Source organism: Lagopus leucura, unplaced genomic scaffold (genome assembly GCF_019238085.1).
Source record: "Lagopus leucura isolate 7727_CA_CO unplaced genomic scaffold, USGS_WTPT01 Super-Scaffold_100043, whole genome shotgun sequence".
Taxonomy (NCBI): Eukaryota; Metazoa; Chordata; class Aves; order Galliformes; family Phasianidae; genus Lagopus; species Lagopus leucura.
The window spans coordinates 1,149,663-1,168,668 of NW_024962290.1; the positions used below are offsets into that span (position 1 = coordinate 1,149,663).

Sequence of the window (19,006 nt, forward strand, 5' to 3'; positions counted from 1 at the left end):
CTCTGCACCCCTAGAAGCAGATGCCAGGGGAGGAAATGCAGGCACAGGGCCATGTGGGGTCCTACGTGCAGGGCCAGGCTGTGAGAGGCTCCTGCATACAACCCCAAAAAACCCAAAATATCTCAGAAAAGCGCATTTTCCTCACTGTGTTTCCCTCCCCCTTATTCCCAGTCCTCCCTCCCCATCTCTCACAGAGCTCTCCCACCGGCCCAACCATTCCCGCAGCCGCTGAGCCCCCGTGCCGCAGGTCGCGGCATCTGCAAACTCCTTCTTTTATTGTGTGCTTGTTTTCTTTTTTCTTTTTTTTTCCCCCTTTTCCCCCCTCTACTTTTATTTCTCCTTCCCCTTTTCTTTCCCTCCCACGGCAGATGCCTCCCCCTCTCCCCACCACCACCACCCTGAGCCCTACGGGCCAAGGGGCTGCAAGGCGCGGGGTGGGTCTGGGGGTTGCGGGGGGCTTTGCATTGATGCATTGATCACCCATGGTCTGCGCCTGACCTCCCTGCTCCCAGGGAAGCAGTCTCCATGGCTACTGGCCCTGCTCCTCCAGAGCAGACTGTAAATTCCTGCAGGCAGAGCCCAGCCTGGGGGTGCGAGGGGGGAGCCGGGAAGGAGTAGCTAAAGCCAAATAGAAAGAAAGAAAGGCTGGGAGAAAAAGGGCGTTGCTTGGATGGGGCTCTCCTTTCCACTCCCCTTTCTCAGGTCCCCAGCACCAGTGCAAGGCGCCTGCTTCCCCCCTTCATCGCCGCCGCCGCTGCTGCTGCTCTCTTGCAGAACTGGAATTGGCTGGGATTATTTAGCAAAAAGAAGAAGAAGGAGAAGAAGGAGAAGAAGGAGAAGGGATCAGAGCAGCCGCCAGGGAGAGGGCGATAGAGTCCACTTTCTTCCAACTGCCCTAGGTCTCCTTCCCTCACTCTCTCCTCTTTAGCAACACCAAGAGCCCCACACTGAACCCAGAGCAGCTTTTTCCATCATTTTGGTTCCCTTCCCTCCTTCTGTCTCACACACAGCAAGAGGAGAGCCCCTTCCTTCTCTTGCCTTCCCTTTGCATGCTCAGCCTCTTGTTTCCTTTAAAGCACGAGAAATCCCCCTTCTTGCCCCCGCTCCTGCAGGCAGGCGGGGATTGCAATGGGAGCGTTGCAGATTGCTGGATTGTGCATGCTTGCCCTTCTGCTCCACTCTGGAATCACGCTGGCAAATAAAGCCAGTCAAGGTAAGAGAAATCTTCCCAAATCTGTTTGATGTGTGTGCAGGCAGCCAGACCTCCTGTTACATGTGGGCTTTATACACAGGCTGGTGAAACGGGCAGCAGTAACAACTTAGTTGAGGTGATTTTGAGCGCTGCTTGCAGATATCCCACTGCTGCCTTTAATTGTTGTCTTTCTGTGAACTCTTTAATGATCTGCATTTAGGGTTGTTGGCTTTTTTTGCGTGTGTTCGGACTCTTTATCTCCGGGCAGGGGGTGCAGAGGCAGGAAATCAGCGCTCACCCATCACTGCACTGGTTGAAGGAGTTTGGAAGCTCTTCTGTCTTGGGGCTTCGCCTGTGTGCAGAGGGGTGATGCCATGTGGGTGAGGGCGCTCCGGGGATGGGGAAGGCGCAGCGGGGCTGGAAGGTGGGAGCACCACGTTGGTGTGCTTTCCATCCACACACACAGCACCCCAAATGCTGTGATAGCCCCGAGCAGGGCAGTGTGCTGCAGAGAGCTTCATGGATCTGAGCTGAAAAACGCTCTGTGCTTTCCTGTCCCTGCAAATGAGAGGCACATCCCATCGCTATCGACTTCAGGCGTTTCTGCTCCTCCACTCCCGTGCTTCAGCCAGGCTTTCTCCCAGCACACACATAGCTTTATATACGGGCTATCTATATCTTAGGCTTTTCTATAGCACCTCTATATTTAGCTTGGATTTTTCTCTATGCACTGGGGTGCGTGCGCACGCGAGCACACACAGCCCTATGTGCACGATGCCACTGGATCGAAGGGGCTTTTTTTCCCTCATTCACCACAATCCTGTTAGGATCTGTTGTTTGCACCGTGTTTTGTTTTGTTTGTCCCATCCACACAGGGTTTATCAAACCAGCTCTGGCTCCCGCTATTGTAGTAGCTGCATGTTTGTGCATAGGGTGAGATTAAATAGTGTGTGAATGAAATATGGGAGCGCAGCGTGTAATTAAAGACCTCGTGCAGGCAATAGGACTAGCCGAGCTGAGCCCTGTCACTGACGAAGTTAGGAGGAATTTCAAGGCTATTGTCTTATCTGCCTTCAGTGTTCTAAAACAATGGGAGTCTTCTCGGTCTGGACAAGCATGGGGGAGATTTTCCAGGGCAAAGGTTTGCTGAGAAGGCGTCCAGCTCTGCGTAAAGCTTCACGATTTAAGCTCAGAAAGGAATGCTTCGTTTCCCACCCCCCCCCCTCCCCAAATTATCTTTCGTGTATGCATTGCTTTCATTTCTTATCATAATATTTATTTATTAAGGCCTTTTGGTTTCCAGTTCCATTTAAGCCTGAGCCAGAATTGCATTAAAATAGCAAAGTAAAATTCCATCGTGCAGAGACTTGACAGATCCCTTCGGGGAAGGAGCGGGGTGGAGAGGGGGTGGAGAGAGGTGAGTTAAATCCTCACCGCCCGCTTCGCACCCGGGGCAGTGCGGGCTCCTCCATACTGTACTGCTCCCAGCTCCAGTTTGAGCTGAGCTGAGCAGGGCTGGAGGAACCCTTGGACCCCACTGGGGCTCAGGAGGCAGCGGGAGGAGGCTGAGAGACACGTGGGTTTGGGGTGTTCGGGTGTCCCCCAACACCACTTGGCTTTCTCCACGCTCCAACGTTGAACTCGAGCAGCAAGCCACGTGCCTAGGGTGTGCTGAGAGAAGATGGGTCTGAAAGCTCTGGGGTGATGGTGCCCAAGGATAGAGCTCATCACCTCACTGCCGTGCTGGTAGCTCACCTGGTGCTTTCCCCATGCGGTGCCACGTGCAGCGTGCAGCTGTGTGGTATCCCTCACACATGCCTGTGTCAGCTGTCCCACACAGGGTGGGTTGGTTTTCCTGCAGAATGGTGTGATGTAAGCAGGGCTCCTTCACAGTGCTGCGTTACCTTGCAAAGCTCTGAGGGAGGGGGCTCAGCTCAGCTCTGCACGGTGCCCAATGGAGGACTGGTGTGTGCTGGGTTTGGTGGGTCAGCTTAGGACTGGGATTGCTTTCAAACGGTGATACAAACCCATGCAAGGCAGGAGGAGCTCCTGGCAGCCCCAGTGCTTGGATGCTGCTGTCTTCCTTCCCCCGTGCCCACAGCTCCCCAGTTTTTCAGCAGGGTTGTGCACCCAGCCCTTCACCTACAGGCACAAGGGCACATCCTTATCCCGTTGCCTCTCTGGCAGCATCCCATAAACAAAGACGTCCCACAGAGGCTGCAGCCTCTTCCACAGCCTTGGCACCTCCTGCATGAGGGGCTCAGCTTTGGTGGGGATGCACCTGCAGAGCCCACATTGCTGGGGATGTATTATTTTGTAAGGAGTACAAAATTTCCCAACTGCAGCATGGAGATGCTGTTGGATTCCCCTCCCATCTCTGCCGGACCTCCTCCCCCTCGGCCTCTGCTTTCCTCCCTCTGCTGCATTCACAGTGTGTGACTGTTGTGCCTGTCCCCTCCGCCCCTCTGAAATATGAAATGTAAAACTGTAAACATTTCAACATACAGCAGTTCAAAGGAGATCTTTGACTGAGGGCGTCTGACATGCCCATACTTAGATTAAAAAGGGGAGGGGGGTGGGAAGGAGGGAAGAAGAGTTTTTTTGTAACTGCCAACGGGAGTATAAATATTCAGACACCTCGAGTCTTCCAGTGCAGAGATGTATGGCTGTCTCCAAGCGGCTCGGGAGTTTTATTTTTTTTCTCTTATTTTTATATAAATTTTTTCCTTCGCAGACGGTCGCACCGGAGTAATCCATTTAGGAAAAAAGTATGCATGAATAACCTTAACCTTCACTTCCAGCGTTATAAGTCCCCCGAGAGGCTTCAGGAGAAGCCTGGGATGGCAAATAAAGTTTGCTCTGTCTCACGGCTGTGATTTGGAGAGGCTGCTTCCCACCGTGATTGTTGCTCCCCAAACACAAAACAAGCATGCTCCGGAAGGCGAGCCTTGCTCAGCCGATAAGCAGAAGGAGCAACAGGAGCAACCCCTGAAGAGCCACCCAAGTGCAGGTGGATGGGGAGAGCCGTTCAACCCCTCTCTGTAGCTCATGCCCATGCTTTTCCCTTCCTTTTTGTGCTCCTCCAGCATCATTGCTCCATAGCACACCGCAGCCCACAGTTGCATCTCCCATCCCCACCCCTGTGCCCGTCCCGTCCCCAAGCACCTGAGCTAGGATTCCCAGTTTGGATGATGCATCTTTGGCCAACGTGCCCGCAGCGCCCACCCCATCCCAAGAACAAATGATTAATAAAGTGCCCCGCGGTGTCTGAGGTGGTTATTAATACCCCAGTAAAAAGAGCTACTGAAGTTATAACGCTTTAATTTGGCATTAAGGCCGAGTGGAAACTCCGTGCCTCTGCCAACAGCTACACACGTGTCTCTATACAGACAGGCTGCCTATAGAAAAACAAAGAATCAAACCAATTTGAGAGGAAACGCTGAAGCGCTGAGAGAAGAGTGAAAAAGGTTTTGTTTGTTTCGGAATTCCCAGTGGGTTTTTGCCACCTTAGCTCATCTCCGTTGACTCAGTCCGTCTGCCTGCAGATGAAAGCATCTTTACTGTAATTATTTCTAACGAGGAAGCGAGGGGAGAGCCCAGCACAGGCTGTGAGGGCACGTGGAGCCGTGCACACATCCATTGGTGTGGATGCCCCGGGGCGCCCAGCGCCGTCCCCCCTCCGAGCACTGCATCCCCATGGGCGCGATGCGATGCCGGGGCAGCCGTCCTCTGGGAGCTCTCGAAATGGCAGTGGCGTTGCAACCGTCTGCCTTCTTCGGCTGCCTTTGAAATGGAGAATAAAGCTGCAGCTGGAGCGGAACGGGGCCCAACAGCGAGCGCTGGAAAATCCCACCCACAACGGAATAAAAAACATCGCGCTGGGCGCTGCCACCTCCTCCAGGGCTGTGCTGTGGGCAGAGCCTCAGCGTTGTGCTGCTGACCCCAAGGGCATGGGCAAAGCCCCAATGGGCTTTGCCCCAAAATTGAGGCTGGATCCAGAGGTGGAGCTGGGCACCCTTGGGTACATCTCTGGATGGGCCGTAGCACCTTCATTGCAGATCTGCCTTGTGCAAAACCCCTCAGTTCGGGGGATTTGGGGCACAGCGCACCCATTGGAGTTTGAAAAAGGGCAGCTTGGAATACTGAAGGGGCTGACCCCAAATCCCAGCCTGGGGTTGGCACTTGACCTCCCAGATCTGGAGCCATGGGGCAGACCCATGGATCAAGAAATTCATGTGTTCAAGAAACCTTTAGATATGGTACTGAGTGACACGGTGTAGTGGAGAACCATTGGTGGTAGGTGGACAGTTGGACTAAGGAATCTTGGACATCTTTTCCAACCTTGGAGATTCTGTGATTCTGTAATAACACGAGGGGGAAATGGTTTCAAACTCGAAGAGGGGAAATTTGGGTTGATATATGGAAAAGGTTTTTTACGGTAGTGGCTGTGGGTCTACTGGAACAGGCTGCCCAGAGAGGAGGTGGATGTCCCCATCCATGGAGACGTCCGTGGCCAGACTGGACAGGGCCTGGAGCACCCTGATTGAGTTGTGGGTGTCCTGTATCAAGACAGAGGAGTTGGATTGGATGATCTTTGAGGATCCCTTCCAACTCAGACCATTCTACGATTCTATGAACCCCAGTGAGGGCTTTGTGGCTGCGGATGGAGTTGGAATATTGGCATTGCTTTTTGTTGAATCTCCCATCCTGTTGGCTTGGAAATCTCATCCCTTGCATCTCTGCAGCTGCTGGAAGCACCTGCAGCAGTGCCACGGGCATTTTCAGAGGTGGAAATCTCCCACAGGAAAGCGTGTCCCAACAGCAAAGTTGCTCCATGGGAAATGCTCCTTACATTGACAAGAATGCAAAAATTGGGTTTTTCAGAAGGCTTTTTTTTTTTCTTGATTTTTACTCCATCGTTTCTTAAAGATGCTCTTTCTTAGGAGCCAGGATTTCGGTGTTCTGAAGGTAGGATCCCTGCCAGGATGGGAAGGTTCCTGGAGTGGCCAGGAAGGTATTTATTCATGCTTCCCACACACACACACTTTTTTATCCTTTTTTCCCTCGTTTTCTAATCCTGTAACCTTTCAGAATGTCTCCAGCTTTGGAAAAATTACAGAGTGGCAAATTTATAATGTTTTCTTTTGTACTTTTGCTGCTGTGTAATCTTTCCAAAGTTAGAGGAGTTTTGAAGTTACAGAATGGAAAAAAAAAGAAAAAAAAAGAAGATAGAAAAAAAAACCCATACATGTGTGAGAGGGAAAGCCACGGCATTGTTTTCAGCATCACAACACGCATTGTTCATTGTGTTGACTTTGAGGGCAGAGAAGGGGGAAAAAAATAGGAAAAATAAATCTAAAAAAGTGCGATTTCTGGCAAAATGCTGGGAAAATTTCAACTCTGTGGTGTGCAATGGATGCTTCGCGTTTGGGGAGCTTTCAGAGAACGGCGATGGGAGGTTTTGCTCATCTATTGCTGAGCAAAGTGGAAGCACCACCTCTCTGTGCATGAGAGATGCTAGAGGAGCTGCACCCACGTCTGTGCCCCTGAAACTCAAAGATCTGCAGCATTTCGTAGAACTGTGGAATCATTACAGTTGGAAAAGACCACAAAGATCGCCAGTCCAGCCCCATCCCATCTCCGTGCCCATAACCACGTTCCTCAGTGCCACATCTCTGCAGTTCTGTGCCTTTTCATGGTCCCCACCACTCTCTGAGCAGACTGTGCCACTGCATCACCGCCCTGTGACGGATTTGTCCTAATATCCAAGCTGAACTGGTGCCAGTTAAGGCCATTACCCGTCGTAATTTGATGAGCCCCACCTGGGGCAGATTTGGGAGCTGCGGAACATCAGCCCCTGTCCTGCCGTGGGCACACCTGGCTGTTGGTGAGTGTGAGTGGCTCCAGCTATAGGGATTGAGGCGTTTGGGTTTGAACGTGTTGGGTTTGAACTCGTTGGCTGTGGTTTCTATTGAGTCTGCCAAATGGGCAACGTTGGGCATCCCAACCACATCTCTTTGATTTGAGAGCTGCGTGCACCACGAGTGCTGAAGTGGACACCTGGAGTCTATGGGGTGCCCAGTGGGGCATCCAGCAACAGCAATCTCCATCCCGCCTTGCCGTGGCTGGGAGGTGACAGCAGGGATGGATGCAGTGAGGCTCAGCATTTGGTGCAGTGTGGGGTCTTCACCCTGTGGTGGCACCAGGGCTGTCCCTGTGGGTTGCAGAGTGGGTGCCTGTCCCCACACCACCCCACAGCTCTCCCACTGCGGTGGGTCAGCCCCCAGCCCGTGATTAATGGCCCGAGGGAGGCGCTGGTGGCCGCGGGCCATGGCTAATGTCAAACAACAAATATGAATGCGTGCTGTAAATATTTATACAATGCACAGGCACGTGCTGCCTCCCTGGTGCAAGGATGACTCACATCTCCCTGCAAAAAAACCCCATGGTGGCCGGAGAGTGCTCAGCCCTTTGCTCCTGTGGCCGTGGCCTCCATCCCGGCATTCCTCTGGGGCTGCCCAGCCTCTGCTGGCTTGCCAGTATGCATCACATCTTCAGGGACCTCCCGGAGCGCCTGCATTCTTTGCACTGCAGAGAGACAGATTTTAAAGGCAGCTGGGAGTTTCTCAGCCTTGGGCTCATGGTTTTTGGGGTCCAAATCCCTCCTATGGGATGTGGCAGAGTGGGATGCACTGAAGGTCCCCAAGTCCGTGCATGATGCTCAGCTCCCACACAGCCTTCACCCCACACAGCTAAGGCTTCTCCATTTCTTCTGTGCTATTAAAACCTCTGCTCCCCGTGCCTCCTGCCACAGTTAGCCCTTGGGTGTTGCTGAGGTTGTTGCCTGGAGTCTTATGCTCTGGCCAGGAGCTTGTAGACAGGAGGGAGAGTGACTTTTTACATGGGCAGATGGTGGTAGGATAAGGGAAAATGATTTAGAACTAAAAGGGGAGATTTACTCCTGAATATTAGGAGAGAATTTTTTTCTATCAGAGGGCAGCGAGGCTCAGGCACTGCTGCTCAGAGCTGTGGGTGCCCCAACCCTGGAGGTGCCCGTGACCACAGATGGGGCCCTGGGCAGCCTGAGCTGGTGAGAGGCACCCAGCCCACAGCAGGAGTGGGGCTCAGGGGGCCATGAGGTCGCTTCCAGCCCAATCATCCCATGGTTCTGTGATCTTTAAGGTCCGTTCCAACCCAACAACCCCATGGTTCTCTGATCTTTAAGGTCCCTTCCAACCCAACCACTCCGTGGTTCTATGATCTTTAAAATCCCTTCCAACCCAACTATTCCATGGTTCTGTGATCTTTAAGGTCCCTTCCAACCCAACAACCCCATTGTTCTATGATCTTTAAGGTCCCTTTCAATCCAGCCATCTCACAGCTCTGTGATGATTCCCTCCATGCTGTGAAGTACATCCCCACTGTTTGGATGGACGATGCCCATAGAGGTGTTGGGCCTTTGGGGAGCTGTGCTTTTGGCTGTGCTCCTGAGGAAGCTGCGATGTTTTTCCCAGTTCTCACTCCCTGGTTCCTGCTCTCAGGTTTATTTATTGTGGTCCCTGTTAATTTGCACACATTCCTCCATGCCTAAGAATAGAGAGCAGTGACGATTATCTGGGTGACTGGTCAGCTCAGGAAACTGCTAATTGGAGACAGAGGCTTTCACCTCTAGCTGGGCTGGTTCCAGCCTGGACTTCTGGTGTCTGAGCACTGCTTCCCTCAGCTGTGTGAAATGATCACTGGCTCCCAGGGGAGCTTTAAGGAGAGAGGGTGCACGGGTGATGCTTTTCTGGAGCACACCCACCACCAGTTGCACTGGGCTGGGTGTAGTGATTGGGAGCAAAGCAAAGCAGCAGAATTCTTCCTTTCCTCTTCTCCACTCTGTGTTTTGATGCTTGAAAGCCTGCATGGCTGCTACAGGTCTGTGTACTTCTTGCTCCCATCACCTCCTCTCCCCTTGCAGATGTGGATGAGTGTGTGGAGGGCACTGACAGCTGTCACATTGATGCTATCTGCCAGAACACACCCAAGTCCTACAAGTGTATCTGCAAGTCTGGCTACACCGGTGATGGGAAGCACTGTAAAGGTAAGGATGTGCTGTGGGAGCCCCTCCAATGAGCCCCAGGCACCAGTGAGGGATGCTGAGCCACCCCAGCCCACTACAAACATTTTCTTAGACACAAACCAACATGATGTGGTGATACTGCTCTGCAAACAGCCATGTTTGCAAAGAGTGGTGCTGCTCCGGCCCCTGGAGGGTCAGCTGGGCTTTGTTTGCAACAAATCCAGGCTTTCTTCCTGCAGGGTTTGCAGCCCAGAAGCTACAGAATTAGGTCAGTAGGTAAAACATGAGAAGCTTAAGCATGTATGTGTCCAAATGCAGCAGGGAAAGGAGGCAGGAACTGGGCAGGAGAAAACTTCCTGAATCAGGAGGAGTACAAATAGTGATGGAACAAAAGCAAGATCCCAGCTCAGGTAGCACGCAAACATGCTGCCCTCAGGAAATCCCAAATGGTTCCTGGGCTTGTGAGGGGGCTTTCCTCCAGGAAGGACAGTCAGTAGAGCACTGCTGTGTTCTGAGACTTGAAGTACCTCCGTGTGGGCAGGTGAAGCCATACCCTTCCCATGCATCACTTTTTGGGTACAGAGCAGGGGAGCAGCCTTTGGCTGGGATTTTGCAGCAGGAGGGATGGCTGCACGCAGAGCTGATCATTACTCAAGGGTGCAGGTGGGGCTCTGCTCCTGCAGCAGTGCAGGGATGCAGCAGGAGCTGGCGAGCAGCAGCAGGGACCACAGGGTGACACCTGAGCTGGGGCAGGGACCAGGCTGGGACTGGGGCACACAGCAGAGCCATGCTCCCTGCAGCTCCCTGCCCTCCTTTCTCTGCAGATGTGGATGAATGTGAACGGGAGGACAACGCAGGCTGCGTCCACGAGTGTGTCAACATCCCTGGGAACTACCGCTGCACCTGCTACGATGGCTTCCGCCTGGCACACGATGGCCACAACTGCCTGGGTGAGTGCTGGGCTGGCTCAGGGATGGCTTTGTGGTAGGGTTTGTTGTGCCAAGGTTTGCTGCTAGCTGAAGCTGCTGCTTAAATGGCCTCAGCATTTTTGCTTTTGCCAAGAAACCAAGGTAATGGCAGCCTGCAAAGAGCTCAAACCCAGCAGACTTAAGAGTGTGCAAGCACCAACAGCTTGCATGTGAATGGGAAGCTAGTATGCAGATAAAGCAGGCACAGCCCTGTTTTTTCCCTCTGTGCTTGCAGAGGGCCAAGACCCCTGTGCACTTCACTCCATCCTGCAAGCCTCATCCTTGCACCTGCCACAATCCCACTGGTTTGCATTGCCCTAAGGAGCGGCAATGCAAACAGCCTCCATTCCAGGCTGTTACATTGCTGGTGCTGAAAGGAGATAATCTGCGAGTTGCATATTTCAGGTGTGGTGTCTGGGAGAGCTGCTGACAGCAGAGGCACCGGAGATGTTTTGTGCAGCGACAGCTCTCCAGGGATGGGGATGGCATTGCTTCCCATTGCATGATGGGGATGCTTGGGTGCCAGGACAAAACTGGATAGGGATCATCCATATGTTTGGGCAAGGTGGAACTGGAGGCCTTCTCCACTGCTGGGTTTGGGGCCAATGGATGGAAGCAGCGCGTGCTGCTGTGCTGCCGGAGGCAGGACCAGCCTGCAGGGCTCTCCTGGGCGCTTGTGCTTGAGGTCAGCCCTGCACCTGCCAAAATAGATGAGTTAAGAGCAAATATGGTGGAGATGTGAGCCGGTGAAAGGACTGGGTAAATAATCCTGAGGCCAAGACAAACCCAGCATCTGCCTACGGAGAGCTGCGCATCCTCGCGCTGCCCCGAGCTCCATCCGGCTGCGGCACGGCCGAATCCTCGGTGCAGCCGCGCTGCCCGCATCCCAACGCCCCCTTCCTTCCGCAGCGCCCGCAGGGGCACCCGGCCGCCCACCTCCCCCACCCCGGACTGCGGCGTGCTATTTGCTAATTAGTGTCTGCAGCGCGGTCATTAATGAGCTCATCGTTAGAGGGAGGAAGGGAAAGGGATTCTGGACACATACGCTTCGCATTAACTGCCATCACCGGGAACTTTGCAGGCTCCTTGGTGAAGGGGGAGATTTACACAGCTGGAGAGAGCGCAGGCGGGCGGCCCTGCCTTCCCCACCCTGGGGAGGATGAGCCCAAGGAGAAGAAAGGGAAGCTGGGCTCGGCGAGCCACAGACGTCATGTGTTTACAGAGCGGGGTGGGAGGGGAGCAGCGGGCGCGGGGCAGCCCTGCATCCCTGCAGCCCTTCCACAGCTCATCCCAATGAAGCATCTCATCCATGCTGCTTTGCTTCCAGGACAGCATGAATTTACCCTTTGGAGCCCATTCTGCAGAGGACGATGTTGATACCCTCTTTTTCTTAAATTATTATTATTTTTTTCTCTCTGCAGGGATGAGGCCCAGGGGGTTTTCCCTACCCTCATCCACCCCAACCATAGGCATGCTTTTCCCACCCCCATTTGACTGGAAGGCAGAAGCAAAGCGAGCGTTCTGCCTAGGCTTAGGAGTGCCCAAATGGAGAGGAGGACCCAGGAGCCCGTGCTCTATGCACCAAATAGCCCTCAGCTATTCCCAGGGAGAGCTGCGGGAGAGGTCCAGCTCCTGCCAGGTGCTGATGGGTCATTGCTAGGTTGGGGTGTGCAGCAGCCACTGAGCATCCCCTCCTTGGGTGACCTTTTGAACCAGGACAGGAATTCAAGCCCTCGTCCTGATACGGGGCCTTCTGACTCCTGCCTGCCTCCGTTACATTTCATAAAATAGGTATTAGAGCAGCGGGGTCTCGTTTCAGCCCTCGGTTTGGAACAGCTGCCTCCTCATTTTTGTGTAGACCTTGAAGGAGACGTCGCAAGATGTTAAGCCCTTGTTATAAACAGGGGATTTGAGGAGAGTTGCTGGCATCTGCAGGACGGTGCTTGGCTGGGACAAGCCCTGGGGGAAGCTGGGAGCCCTCTGTCGTCGCATGGGATGTCCTGGTTTGTCCTCCAGAGGCCTCAGGCGGTGCCACTGCTTGGTGACATCTCACAGCCAGGGCTCAGCCCTGCTCTGAGCATCCCTGGGCTGCAGCAGCACAGTGCAGTGCTCGAGGTGTATTCATCCCAAAAGCAAGGAGTTCGGTCAAGCTCTGTGCCCCCACGTGGACTATGAGCCCGCAGAGGACAGGGACACAGTGATGTGGGGCTGTGGCACTGATCCTGCAGCACTCAGGCTGAGGTTTTCATCTCTGCCTCCTTCCCAAGCTGGGATGCTGCAGGGGATTTGAGTCTCCTTAGAAGTAATTGTCCCTGCTCTGGGCTAGGGTTCCCCATAATGAAGTCCAGGCGCTTCCCCACCAGCAGCAGACAGAGGGGCACAGTCTGCCCAGGGATCTGGGACAAGGAGAACCCCTTTCTCTGTGGGTTGGTGTTCTCATCTGCAAAATGGGGCCACCACATTTTTTGCTCCTGGAGAAGCTGTGTGGCCTCTGAAATCCACCCCTGGATGTGCCTTGGCTTCATCCCCTGCAGCACTCAGCAGCGCCCTTTCTTCTAGCTGGGGGACCAAGGATGCAAAGCAGAAACTGTTTGCTGCACAGCACGTTCCCGTCCCATTCCATTCGGTGCTGCAGAACCACTCTCACCTCCATCTCCTTCCCTTTGCAGACCTGGATGAGTGCTCAGAGGGCAACGGCGGCTGCCAGCAGACCTGCGTCAACATGATGGGCAGCTATGAGTGCTTCTGCCGGGAGGGCTTCTTCCTCAGTGACAACCAGCACACTTGCATCCAGCGCCCTGAAGGTCAGTGCTTGGCACCTCCTGAGCCCTGACTGCCCACCTCCAAGGTGGGATCCCACTTTGGGGCTGTGGGATAACCTCAGATATATCGCTCAGATCCGGTCACAAGGAGCAGTGTCACTTTTTGCTTGGGGTGGTGACTGGGGAGTGGTTGTTGAAGGAGTGGTTGCTGGGCTCCCACGCTCAGCCCTGCACAGTGCACAGCTCTGGTGCTGCTTCCTGACCCCCCTCGGCGCTGGGAGCGCTGCGAATTTAAAAGCAAACTTGGCACAAGCACACGGCGAGAGGACACTGCAGGGCTAATAAACATCCCAGAGCAAAACCCTTGCAGGCCCCTTAATCAAGCTCAATAATACCAAATGGAGGACGCTAATCTCGTGGCCAGAGCCTTTTATTAAACAAAAGGTACCAGGAGCTCCCCGCGCCACTCTGCGAAACGCATCCTTTCCTGCCGGGTCTTGCGCAGCACCAATCCTTCTGTCTTGATATCAGCTCTAAATTGCTGCCGTCTGGAGCGAGCTCTTCGCCAAAATATGAGGAAATGAGAGAGAGGGTTTTTTGTTTTGTTTTGTTTTGTTTTGTTTTTGCATCTCTGCTGATTTTTATCTCTGCCACTTGGCAAAACGGCCGCATGGGTTTCACTTTCCTCCTTCCCAGCTGTGCTGATCCCTTGTGCTCCCTGGGGTATCTTGCCCAGGCTGGGATGGCTCAGTGGCATTTCTATGTCCCCATCCCATGTGTGTGCCTGGCAGGGATGAGATCAGTGCCGCCGTGGGTGGCCCCACTGCAGGCAGGGACACAGGTGCTGCCTTTTGGAGCCCATTTTTGAGCTGAGCATCTGCAGAGCATCATCAGTGCTGGGAGGGCCATGTGGGTTCTGCATCCCGAGGTCAGCCCTGTGGATGTTGCCTGTGTGCTCCCTTCACTCAGGTTTTGGAGTGAAGAGAAGGGGTGAGCGGCTGGGAGCTGATCCCTGGGTTGTGAGCCCAGGACTTGGGGAGCTGGGAGCCTTTGGGACTGAGTGTTGGTCGCCCTGACTTTACTCCTGGCTCAGGCACTGCCAGGACTGAAGCATTCAGCGTCAGAGAGCTAAATCTCACTCTTACGGCTGCTTTCTTCCTTCTGGGGTCCTTGCCAGCACTGCGTCTCCCTTCTCCTTCCCTCTCTCTGATTCTGGCAGGCTGACTCCTTTCCCTCTGCACTCTCTGCGTTTCTTTTGCGCTCTCTCCTTTCCCCTCTCTCCCTCCTCACTTCAAGCAGATGCACAGCAGTGAAATGCTGCCGGGCCAGGAGCCCTTGGCACAAAGAGCCATCAGTTTTGATAAGATCCAAAAAGAAACCTTCCCTTTGTAGCAAAAACCAGCTGCCTCAAACCCCCATCCCTCCACCCCCACCGTGCTGCTGGGCGCAGAGGGTGGAGAGGAGGAGGAGAGCAATCCTCGGTGCTGGTGACCTTCTGGAGCTTTTCTTTGCTTCCTTTTTTCCTTTAGAAGGAATGAACTGCATGAACAAGAACCACGGCTGCGCCCACATCTGCCGAGAGACCCCCAAGGGGGGCATCGCCTGCGAGTGCCGCCCGGGCTTCGAGCTCACCAAGAACCAACGTGACTGCAAACGTAAGGAGGGGTGGAGAGCCCAGTCCCACTCTGCGGCTTTGTTCCGATGGCACAGACCCACCCCAGCCCTGCTGCAAAGCCCTAACTCCACCACGAGCAGCCTGAATTGGCACTGTGTGTGCAGCACCCTCTATCCATGTCACACCAGCTTGGTTTTCCCATGAGGAAGATGAGCAGAGGGAATGTGATTGGCACAGGGGGAGCTCAGGAATCCTCTCCCCGGGGCACAGGGTGCTCTCAGCCCGTGTGATCTCCTGCCAGGATCTTGCTGGCACTGCCAGGCTATTAAATATATATTTCTGTCTTTATGCAATTGTTTTTATTTTGCTGCTTGCTCGCTGTCTTGCAGCAAACATCTAAAATTGCTGATGAGACACAGTTTTAATCCTATGGAGCTGTTTTCCTTCCAAGTTAAAGGCAAAGCACGCCCTGGGAGAGCTGGCAGGGGAGCACCTGAGTCATCCTGGAGATCTCACTGTGCCCCTGTGTCAGTGGGTCCCCTTCCACCAAGTCTACTGGTGGCATTTAGTAAATCTCAAAAAAAAATATCCACATAACCACCCAGGGGTTTTTATCTGCCAAGATCCTGCTGGGAAAACTAAAGGGTTTTAGAAATTATCTAAGAGGGAGGAACGTGTCTTAGGACCTGGCTGAGGTTCCCCAAGCAGCTCTGTGCCACCCAGCCTGGAAGGAGGGGGGACGTGGGGAGAAAAGGGGTTGTGGGTTGTTTCCCCCATAGTGACCCCTGTGCTTTGTCCCCCTCAGTGACGTGCAACTACGGGAACGGTGGCTGCCAACACACATGTGATGACACGGACCAGGGTCCCAAGTGTGGCTGCCACGTCAAGTTCTTGCTGCACTCTGACGGCGTCACCTGCATAGGTGGGTGCAGAGTCCCCACAAGGGATCACGCTGGGGCTCGGGGCTGCTTGCTCTGTCCCTGAGCAATGTGCCTTTGGGTAAAGGAGTGCTTTGGGGATGGGGCAGTTCCTTCTGCCAGAAGTTTGAGGCTGAGGTTGGAGCAGCTCATTGTGGGATGCTGCGTGCATCCATAGGCTTGGTGCCGTGTCACCACCACAGGCATGGAACAAAGTGATCCACTGGGAGCGAGAGTGGCTTTGGGGATGCTCTGGGTGGGGGAAACATGGGAACAAATGTGTTGTGACTCATTGTGCTGAGGTCCCCACCTGCCTTCGTGCTGCAGGAGGGAAAGGGGTGGTGATGTCCCTCACAGCAGCAATTGTCACTGTCCCCGTGGTGCCACCACCTCCATCCAACAGCAGCAGGGAGGAAGCTGGAGGGGACCAATTTGGATGCGCGCGCTCCATCCCAACTTGGCATCGTGGGCTCTCGGCTCAGGAACAATTGTCTTGCAGAAGAAAAAATAATAGCAAGCAACCAACAGCCCCGAGAGCCCAACCATCCCCAAAAGCATCCTTTTCCTGTATGTGTTTTCAAACTGGGAAACATCAAACAGAGATAGAAGTTTTACTGGTTTCAGACGCTTGCGCTGCTTGACAGCTGATTTGATTTAAAAAAAATGTTACATTTGGGGAGTGATTAAGTCCACAAATTGCTCCAGACATTTCAGTTCTTATTGCAAAATAATTAAAAGGGGTTGAGAGTGACTGGAGGCAGCAGCCAGCTTTGGGCTGCTCATGGCACAGGGATTGCTCTGCACTCCCCAAGCTCTGACCTGAACTGGGGGTCAGGGTCCATCCCCTGCAGCACTGTGCCCCCAGCAGAGCACCTGCCCACTCCCAGCTGGCTCTATGTGATGCTGTACCTTGTCCTTAGGGCAGCAGGGAGCTGAGTGGGGCTTGCTCTATTGCAGGCATCTTCTCCCTGCTTGCTGCATCCCACCCCAGCTCGGCACCCAGCAGGGTTATTTAGCAGCCCACTCATTCGCTGTCTGTGTGCACGGGGCACCAGGGTGCTGCCCAAAGGGTGATGCTCCACAGGGCTCTGTTTGATGGAGGGTCTCAGCATCTCAGGGTGGCACCTCCTACAAGCTCCGCTGCGTCCTTGCAGGCTCTTCTCTCCGCTCCCACCTTCCTGAGGGAGATGAACCACAGATTTTTGGGGGCAGCTCCGAACCCCCTGACCCTGTGCCTCCATTCAAGTGGCTCTGCAGGGACAGCCCCATTCTGCGCCGTATCCCCCTGGGGGGGGTCCCAGCCCCCCCTCCCTCCCCAGCCGTAGCAGGAACACTGCAGGATTGTGCTTTGGGGTCAGATTTATGGCCGAGGTGGGGGCTGAGGTACCTGCTCAGATATTTATAACTGGCCACGTTTGTTTTACAGCCAGGGCTCAGCAAACAGCCCTGCCTCCCCCCCCCCAACTCCCACCGCCGCTCCCTCCCCTCTCTCCTTCTCCATTTCCTCTGAAATATTTCATCATTTCAAGGGGAATAAAATTTCCAGCGTGGGGAACGCAAACTCTCTCCCCGGGCTGCGGGCTTTGAAATTGTACGCGGTGCTTTTGATGGGTTGCTGGGGCCGTCCCCTGGTCCAGGTTCCCTTCAGATCACACCACGCGGCAGGAAGCGCGAGCAGCCCCTTTGAGTGACGGTTTCATTAGGGCACGGCCGGTGTTTTTCATTTTTCCGCTTTTTATTGCCGCTTTTAAAAACGAGGATAATGAAGAACATGCCTGGGAGCAGAGCGGGGCCAGCCCTAATGGCTCCCAACGCGTCTGCAGCGTCGGGGCGGGGGGGGGGGGATGGAAGCTGCGGGGGGAGGCCGGTGACCTCGGATATTTATGTTGATGCTCTAAAAGCGGCCTTTAAAATAAAACAAATGCGCAACAAATCGCCCTCCAGATTAAAGCCTGGGTCGGATCAGCCCTGGGGTGCAGCACCCGTGAGGAGGTGCAGCTTTGGCTGTTGTGATTTTCAGCTTTTTGGAAGAGTTTGTAGGGTGAAACTGATGCTGGCGGTGCATCTCCCGTCCTTTTGGTGTTTGGGGTGCAGAGGGGTTGAGCCTGGAGCTGTGGATGGGCAGGAAGTGCTATTAGGTGGAGAAGGAAACAAATCCAGCTCCAGTTTTATGGCAGATTGTCTGAGCTGTGTTTGGGCGATTTGTGCTGCACCTCTGATGGCTGATGCGACGTCAGGGAGTGGATCAGGGCTGGGAAAAGCAAAGCTGCTGGGACGGGAGGGCTTTTTGGGGAGGGGGGGAACATGGGGCTCAGGCAGAGGCCAAGGGCTCACCGTGCTGCTCCGATCATGGAGACAACATCCCTTCTTGGCACTGCAGAGCCTTGGGGGTCCTGAGTCCCCCTGCCCTTGGGTTGGGTACCCATGGGGCAGGCTGGGCTTCCTCCTCCTTTTCCCCTTTTCTCCTCCTTCCCCCTGCACGGACCCGGCGTTGTGTCTCATCCAACAGGGACGCAGTCATCCCCAAACGGCTCCCCAGGCATCCCCATCCACTTGTCCTTTGCTGTGGGGCTCCATCCCTGCACAGGAGGTGCTCATCCCTCCCCAGAACACCCAGCATAAGGCAGGACAGCCCTCAGCTCCGTGCCACGGCTTCCCAAAGCACTCCCCAGACGGCCCTTTGGGTGCAGCCCAAGCTCACTGAGGTTGGGCTCAGTCCCTCCTGCCTGCCCCTACCCCGGCGAGCGCTCGTTTTTGCTCTGCTGAGAGCAAGGCACCATTCCATGGGACTAACGGGCTCTGCACTAATGCTCTTTGTTGCTCGCTTTCTCCTGCGCCTGCCCTGCTGCTTGAGCAAAGCGCCGAACCGGTGGGGATCGGAGAGGCCAGGGGTGATGCAGACAGGGTGATGGACAGCACAGGACCCAGACCTCAGGTTTGGATCCTTGTGGGAGGTGGGGGACCGTTTCCACCAAGCTCGAGAGGCAGCGGAGTGGAAATCACTGTCGTGTGACACCAAGCGAGCTTCCTTGCTGGACACTGTTTCTAAATCACTTTTTTATAATATCAAACAGGGGAGAGACACTTCCAGCAACACGTTATCCTTGAGACGTTTTCTAATGGTAAATATTTTTGTTCTCTCTTTCTCTGTGAAGGGGTCTCGCCTCGAGATGCTCACTGGGGGGGTGAGCTTTGGACTAACTGCATGCCTGCTTTGCACGGCTGCGCTGCCAGCACTAACCGGCACTGTTGCTGCCTGCACGCCGCCCCAGCAAACCTTGGGCTGCAACCAGCTCCGCTTTTGGGGATGCACAGAGCAGCAAACCCCTCCCTGGCTGTGCTTGCATGATGCTGGGCACTCGCCTTGTCTGCGCCGGGGGTGATGGTTTCCTTGTGCCCATCTCTGCAGCTGTGGCTAAGGTGGGAGCGTTGGGTGGGAGCAGTGCTTCAGAGCCGCCCCGGTGCTCCGCTCTGTCCTGTTGGGGAT

At 54.4% G+C, this 19,006-nt stretch overlaps 1 protein-coding gene across 3 annotated transcripts in view; it reads left to right on the forward strand.

Annotated features, from left to right (window-relative positions):
* The first annotated feature begins 696 nt into the window (after positions 1–696).
* The window catches only part of SCUBE3 (signal peptide, CUB domain and EGF like domain containing 3), a 30,092-nt gene continuing 11,782 nt past the window's right edge, over positions 697–19,006 (forward strand). For 2 of the 3 annotated variants that reach the window (XM_042884280.1, XM_042884282.1), the window contains exons 1-7: positions 697–1,213; positions 9,156–9,278; positions 10,082–10,207; positions 12,895–13,029; positions 14,517–14,642; positions 15,408–15,524; positions 18,594–18,641. In XM_042884280.1, coding sequence (XP_042740214.1) covers positions 1,129–1,213; positions 9,156–9,278; positions 10,082–10,207; positions 12,895–13,029; positions 14,517–14,642; positions 15,408–15,524; positions 18,594–18,641 — 760 coding nt within the window. In that variant the 5' untranslated portion in view covers positions 697–1,128. The remainder of the gene's footprint in view (positions 1,214–9,155; positions 9,279–10,081; positions 10,208–12,894; positions 13,030–14,516; positions 14,643–15,407; positions 15,525–18,593; positions 18,642–19,006) is intronic. The other variant, XM_042884281.1, reaches the window with a different exon arrangement.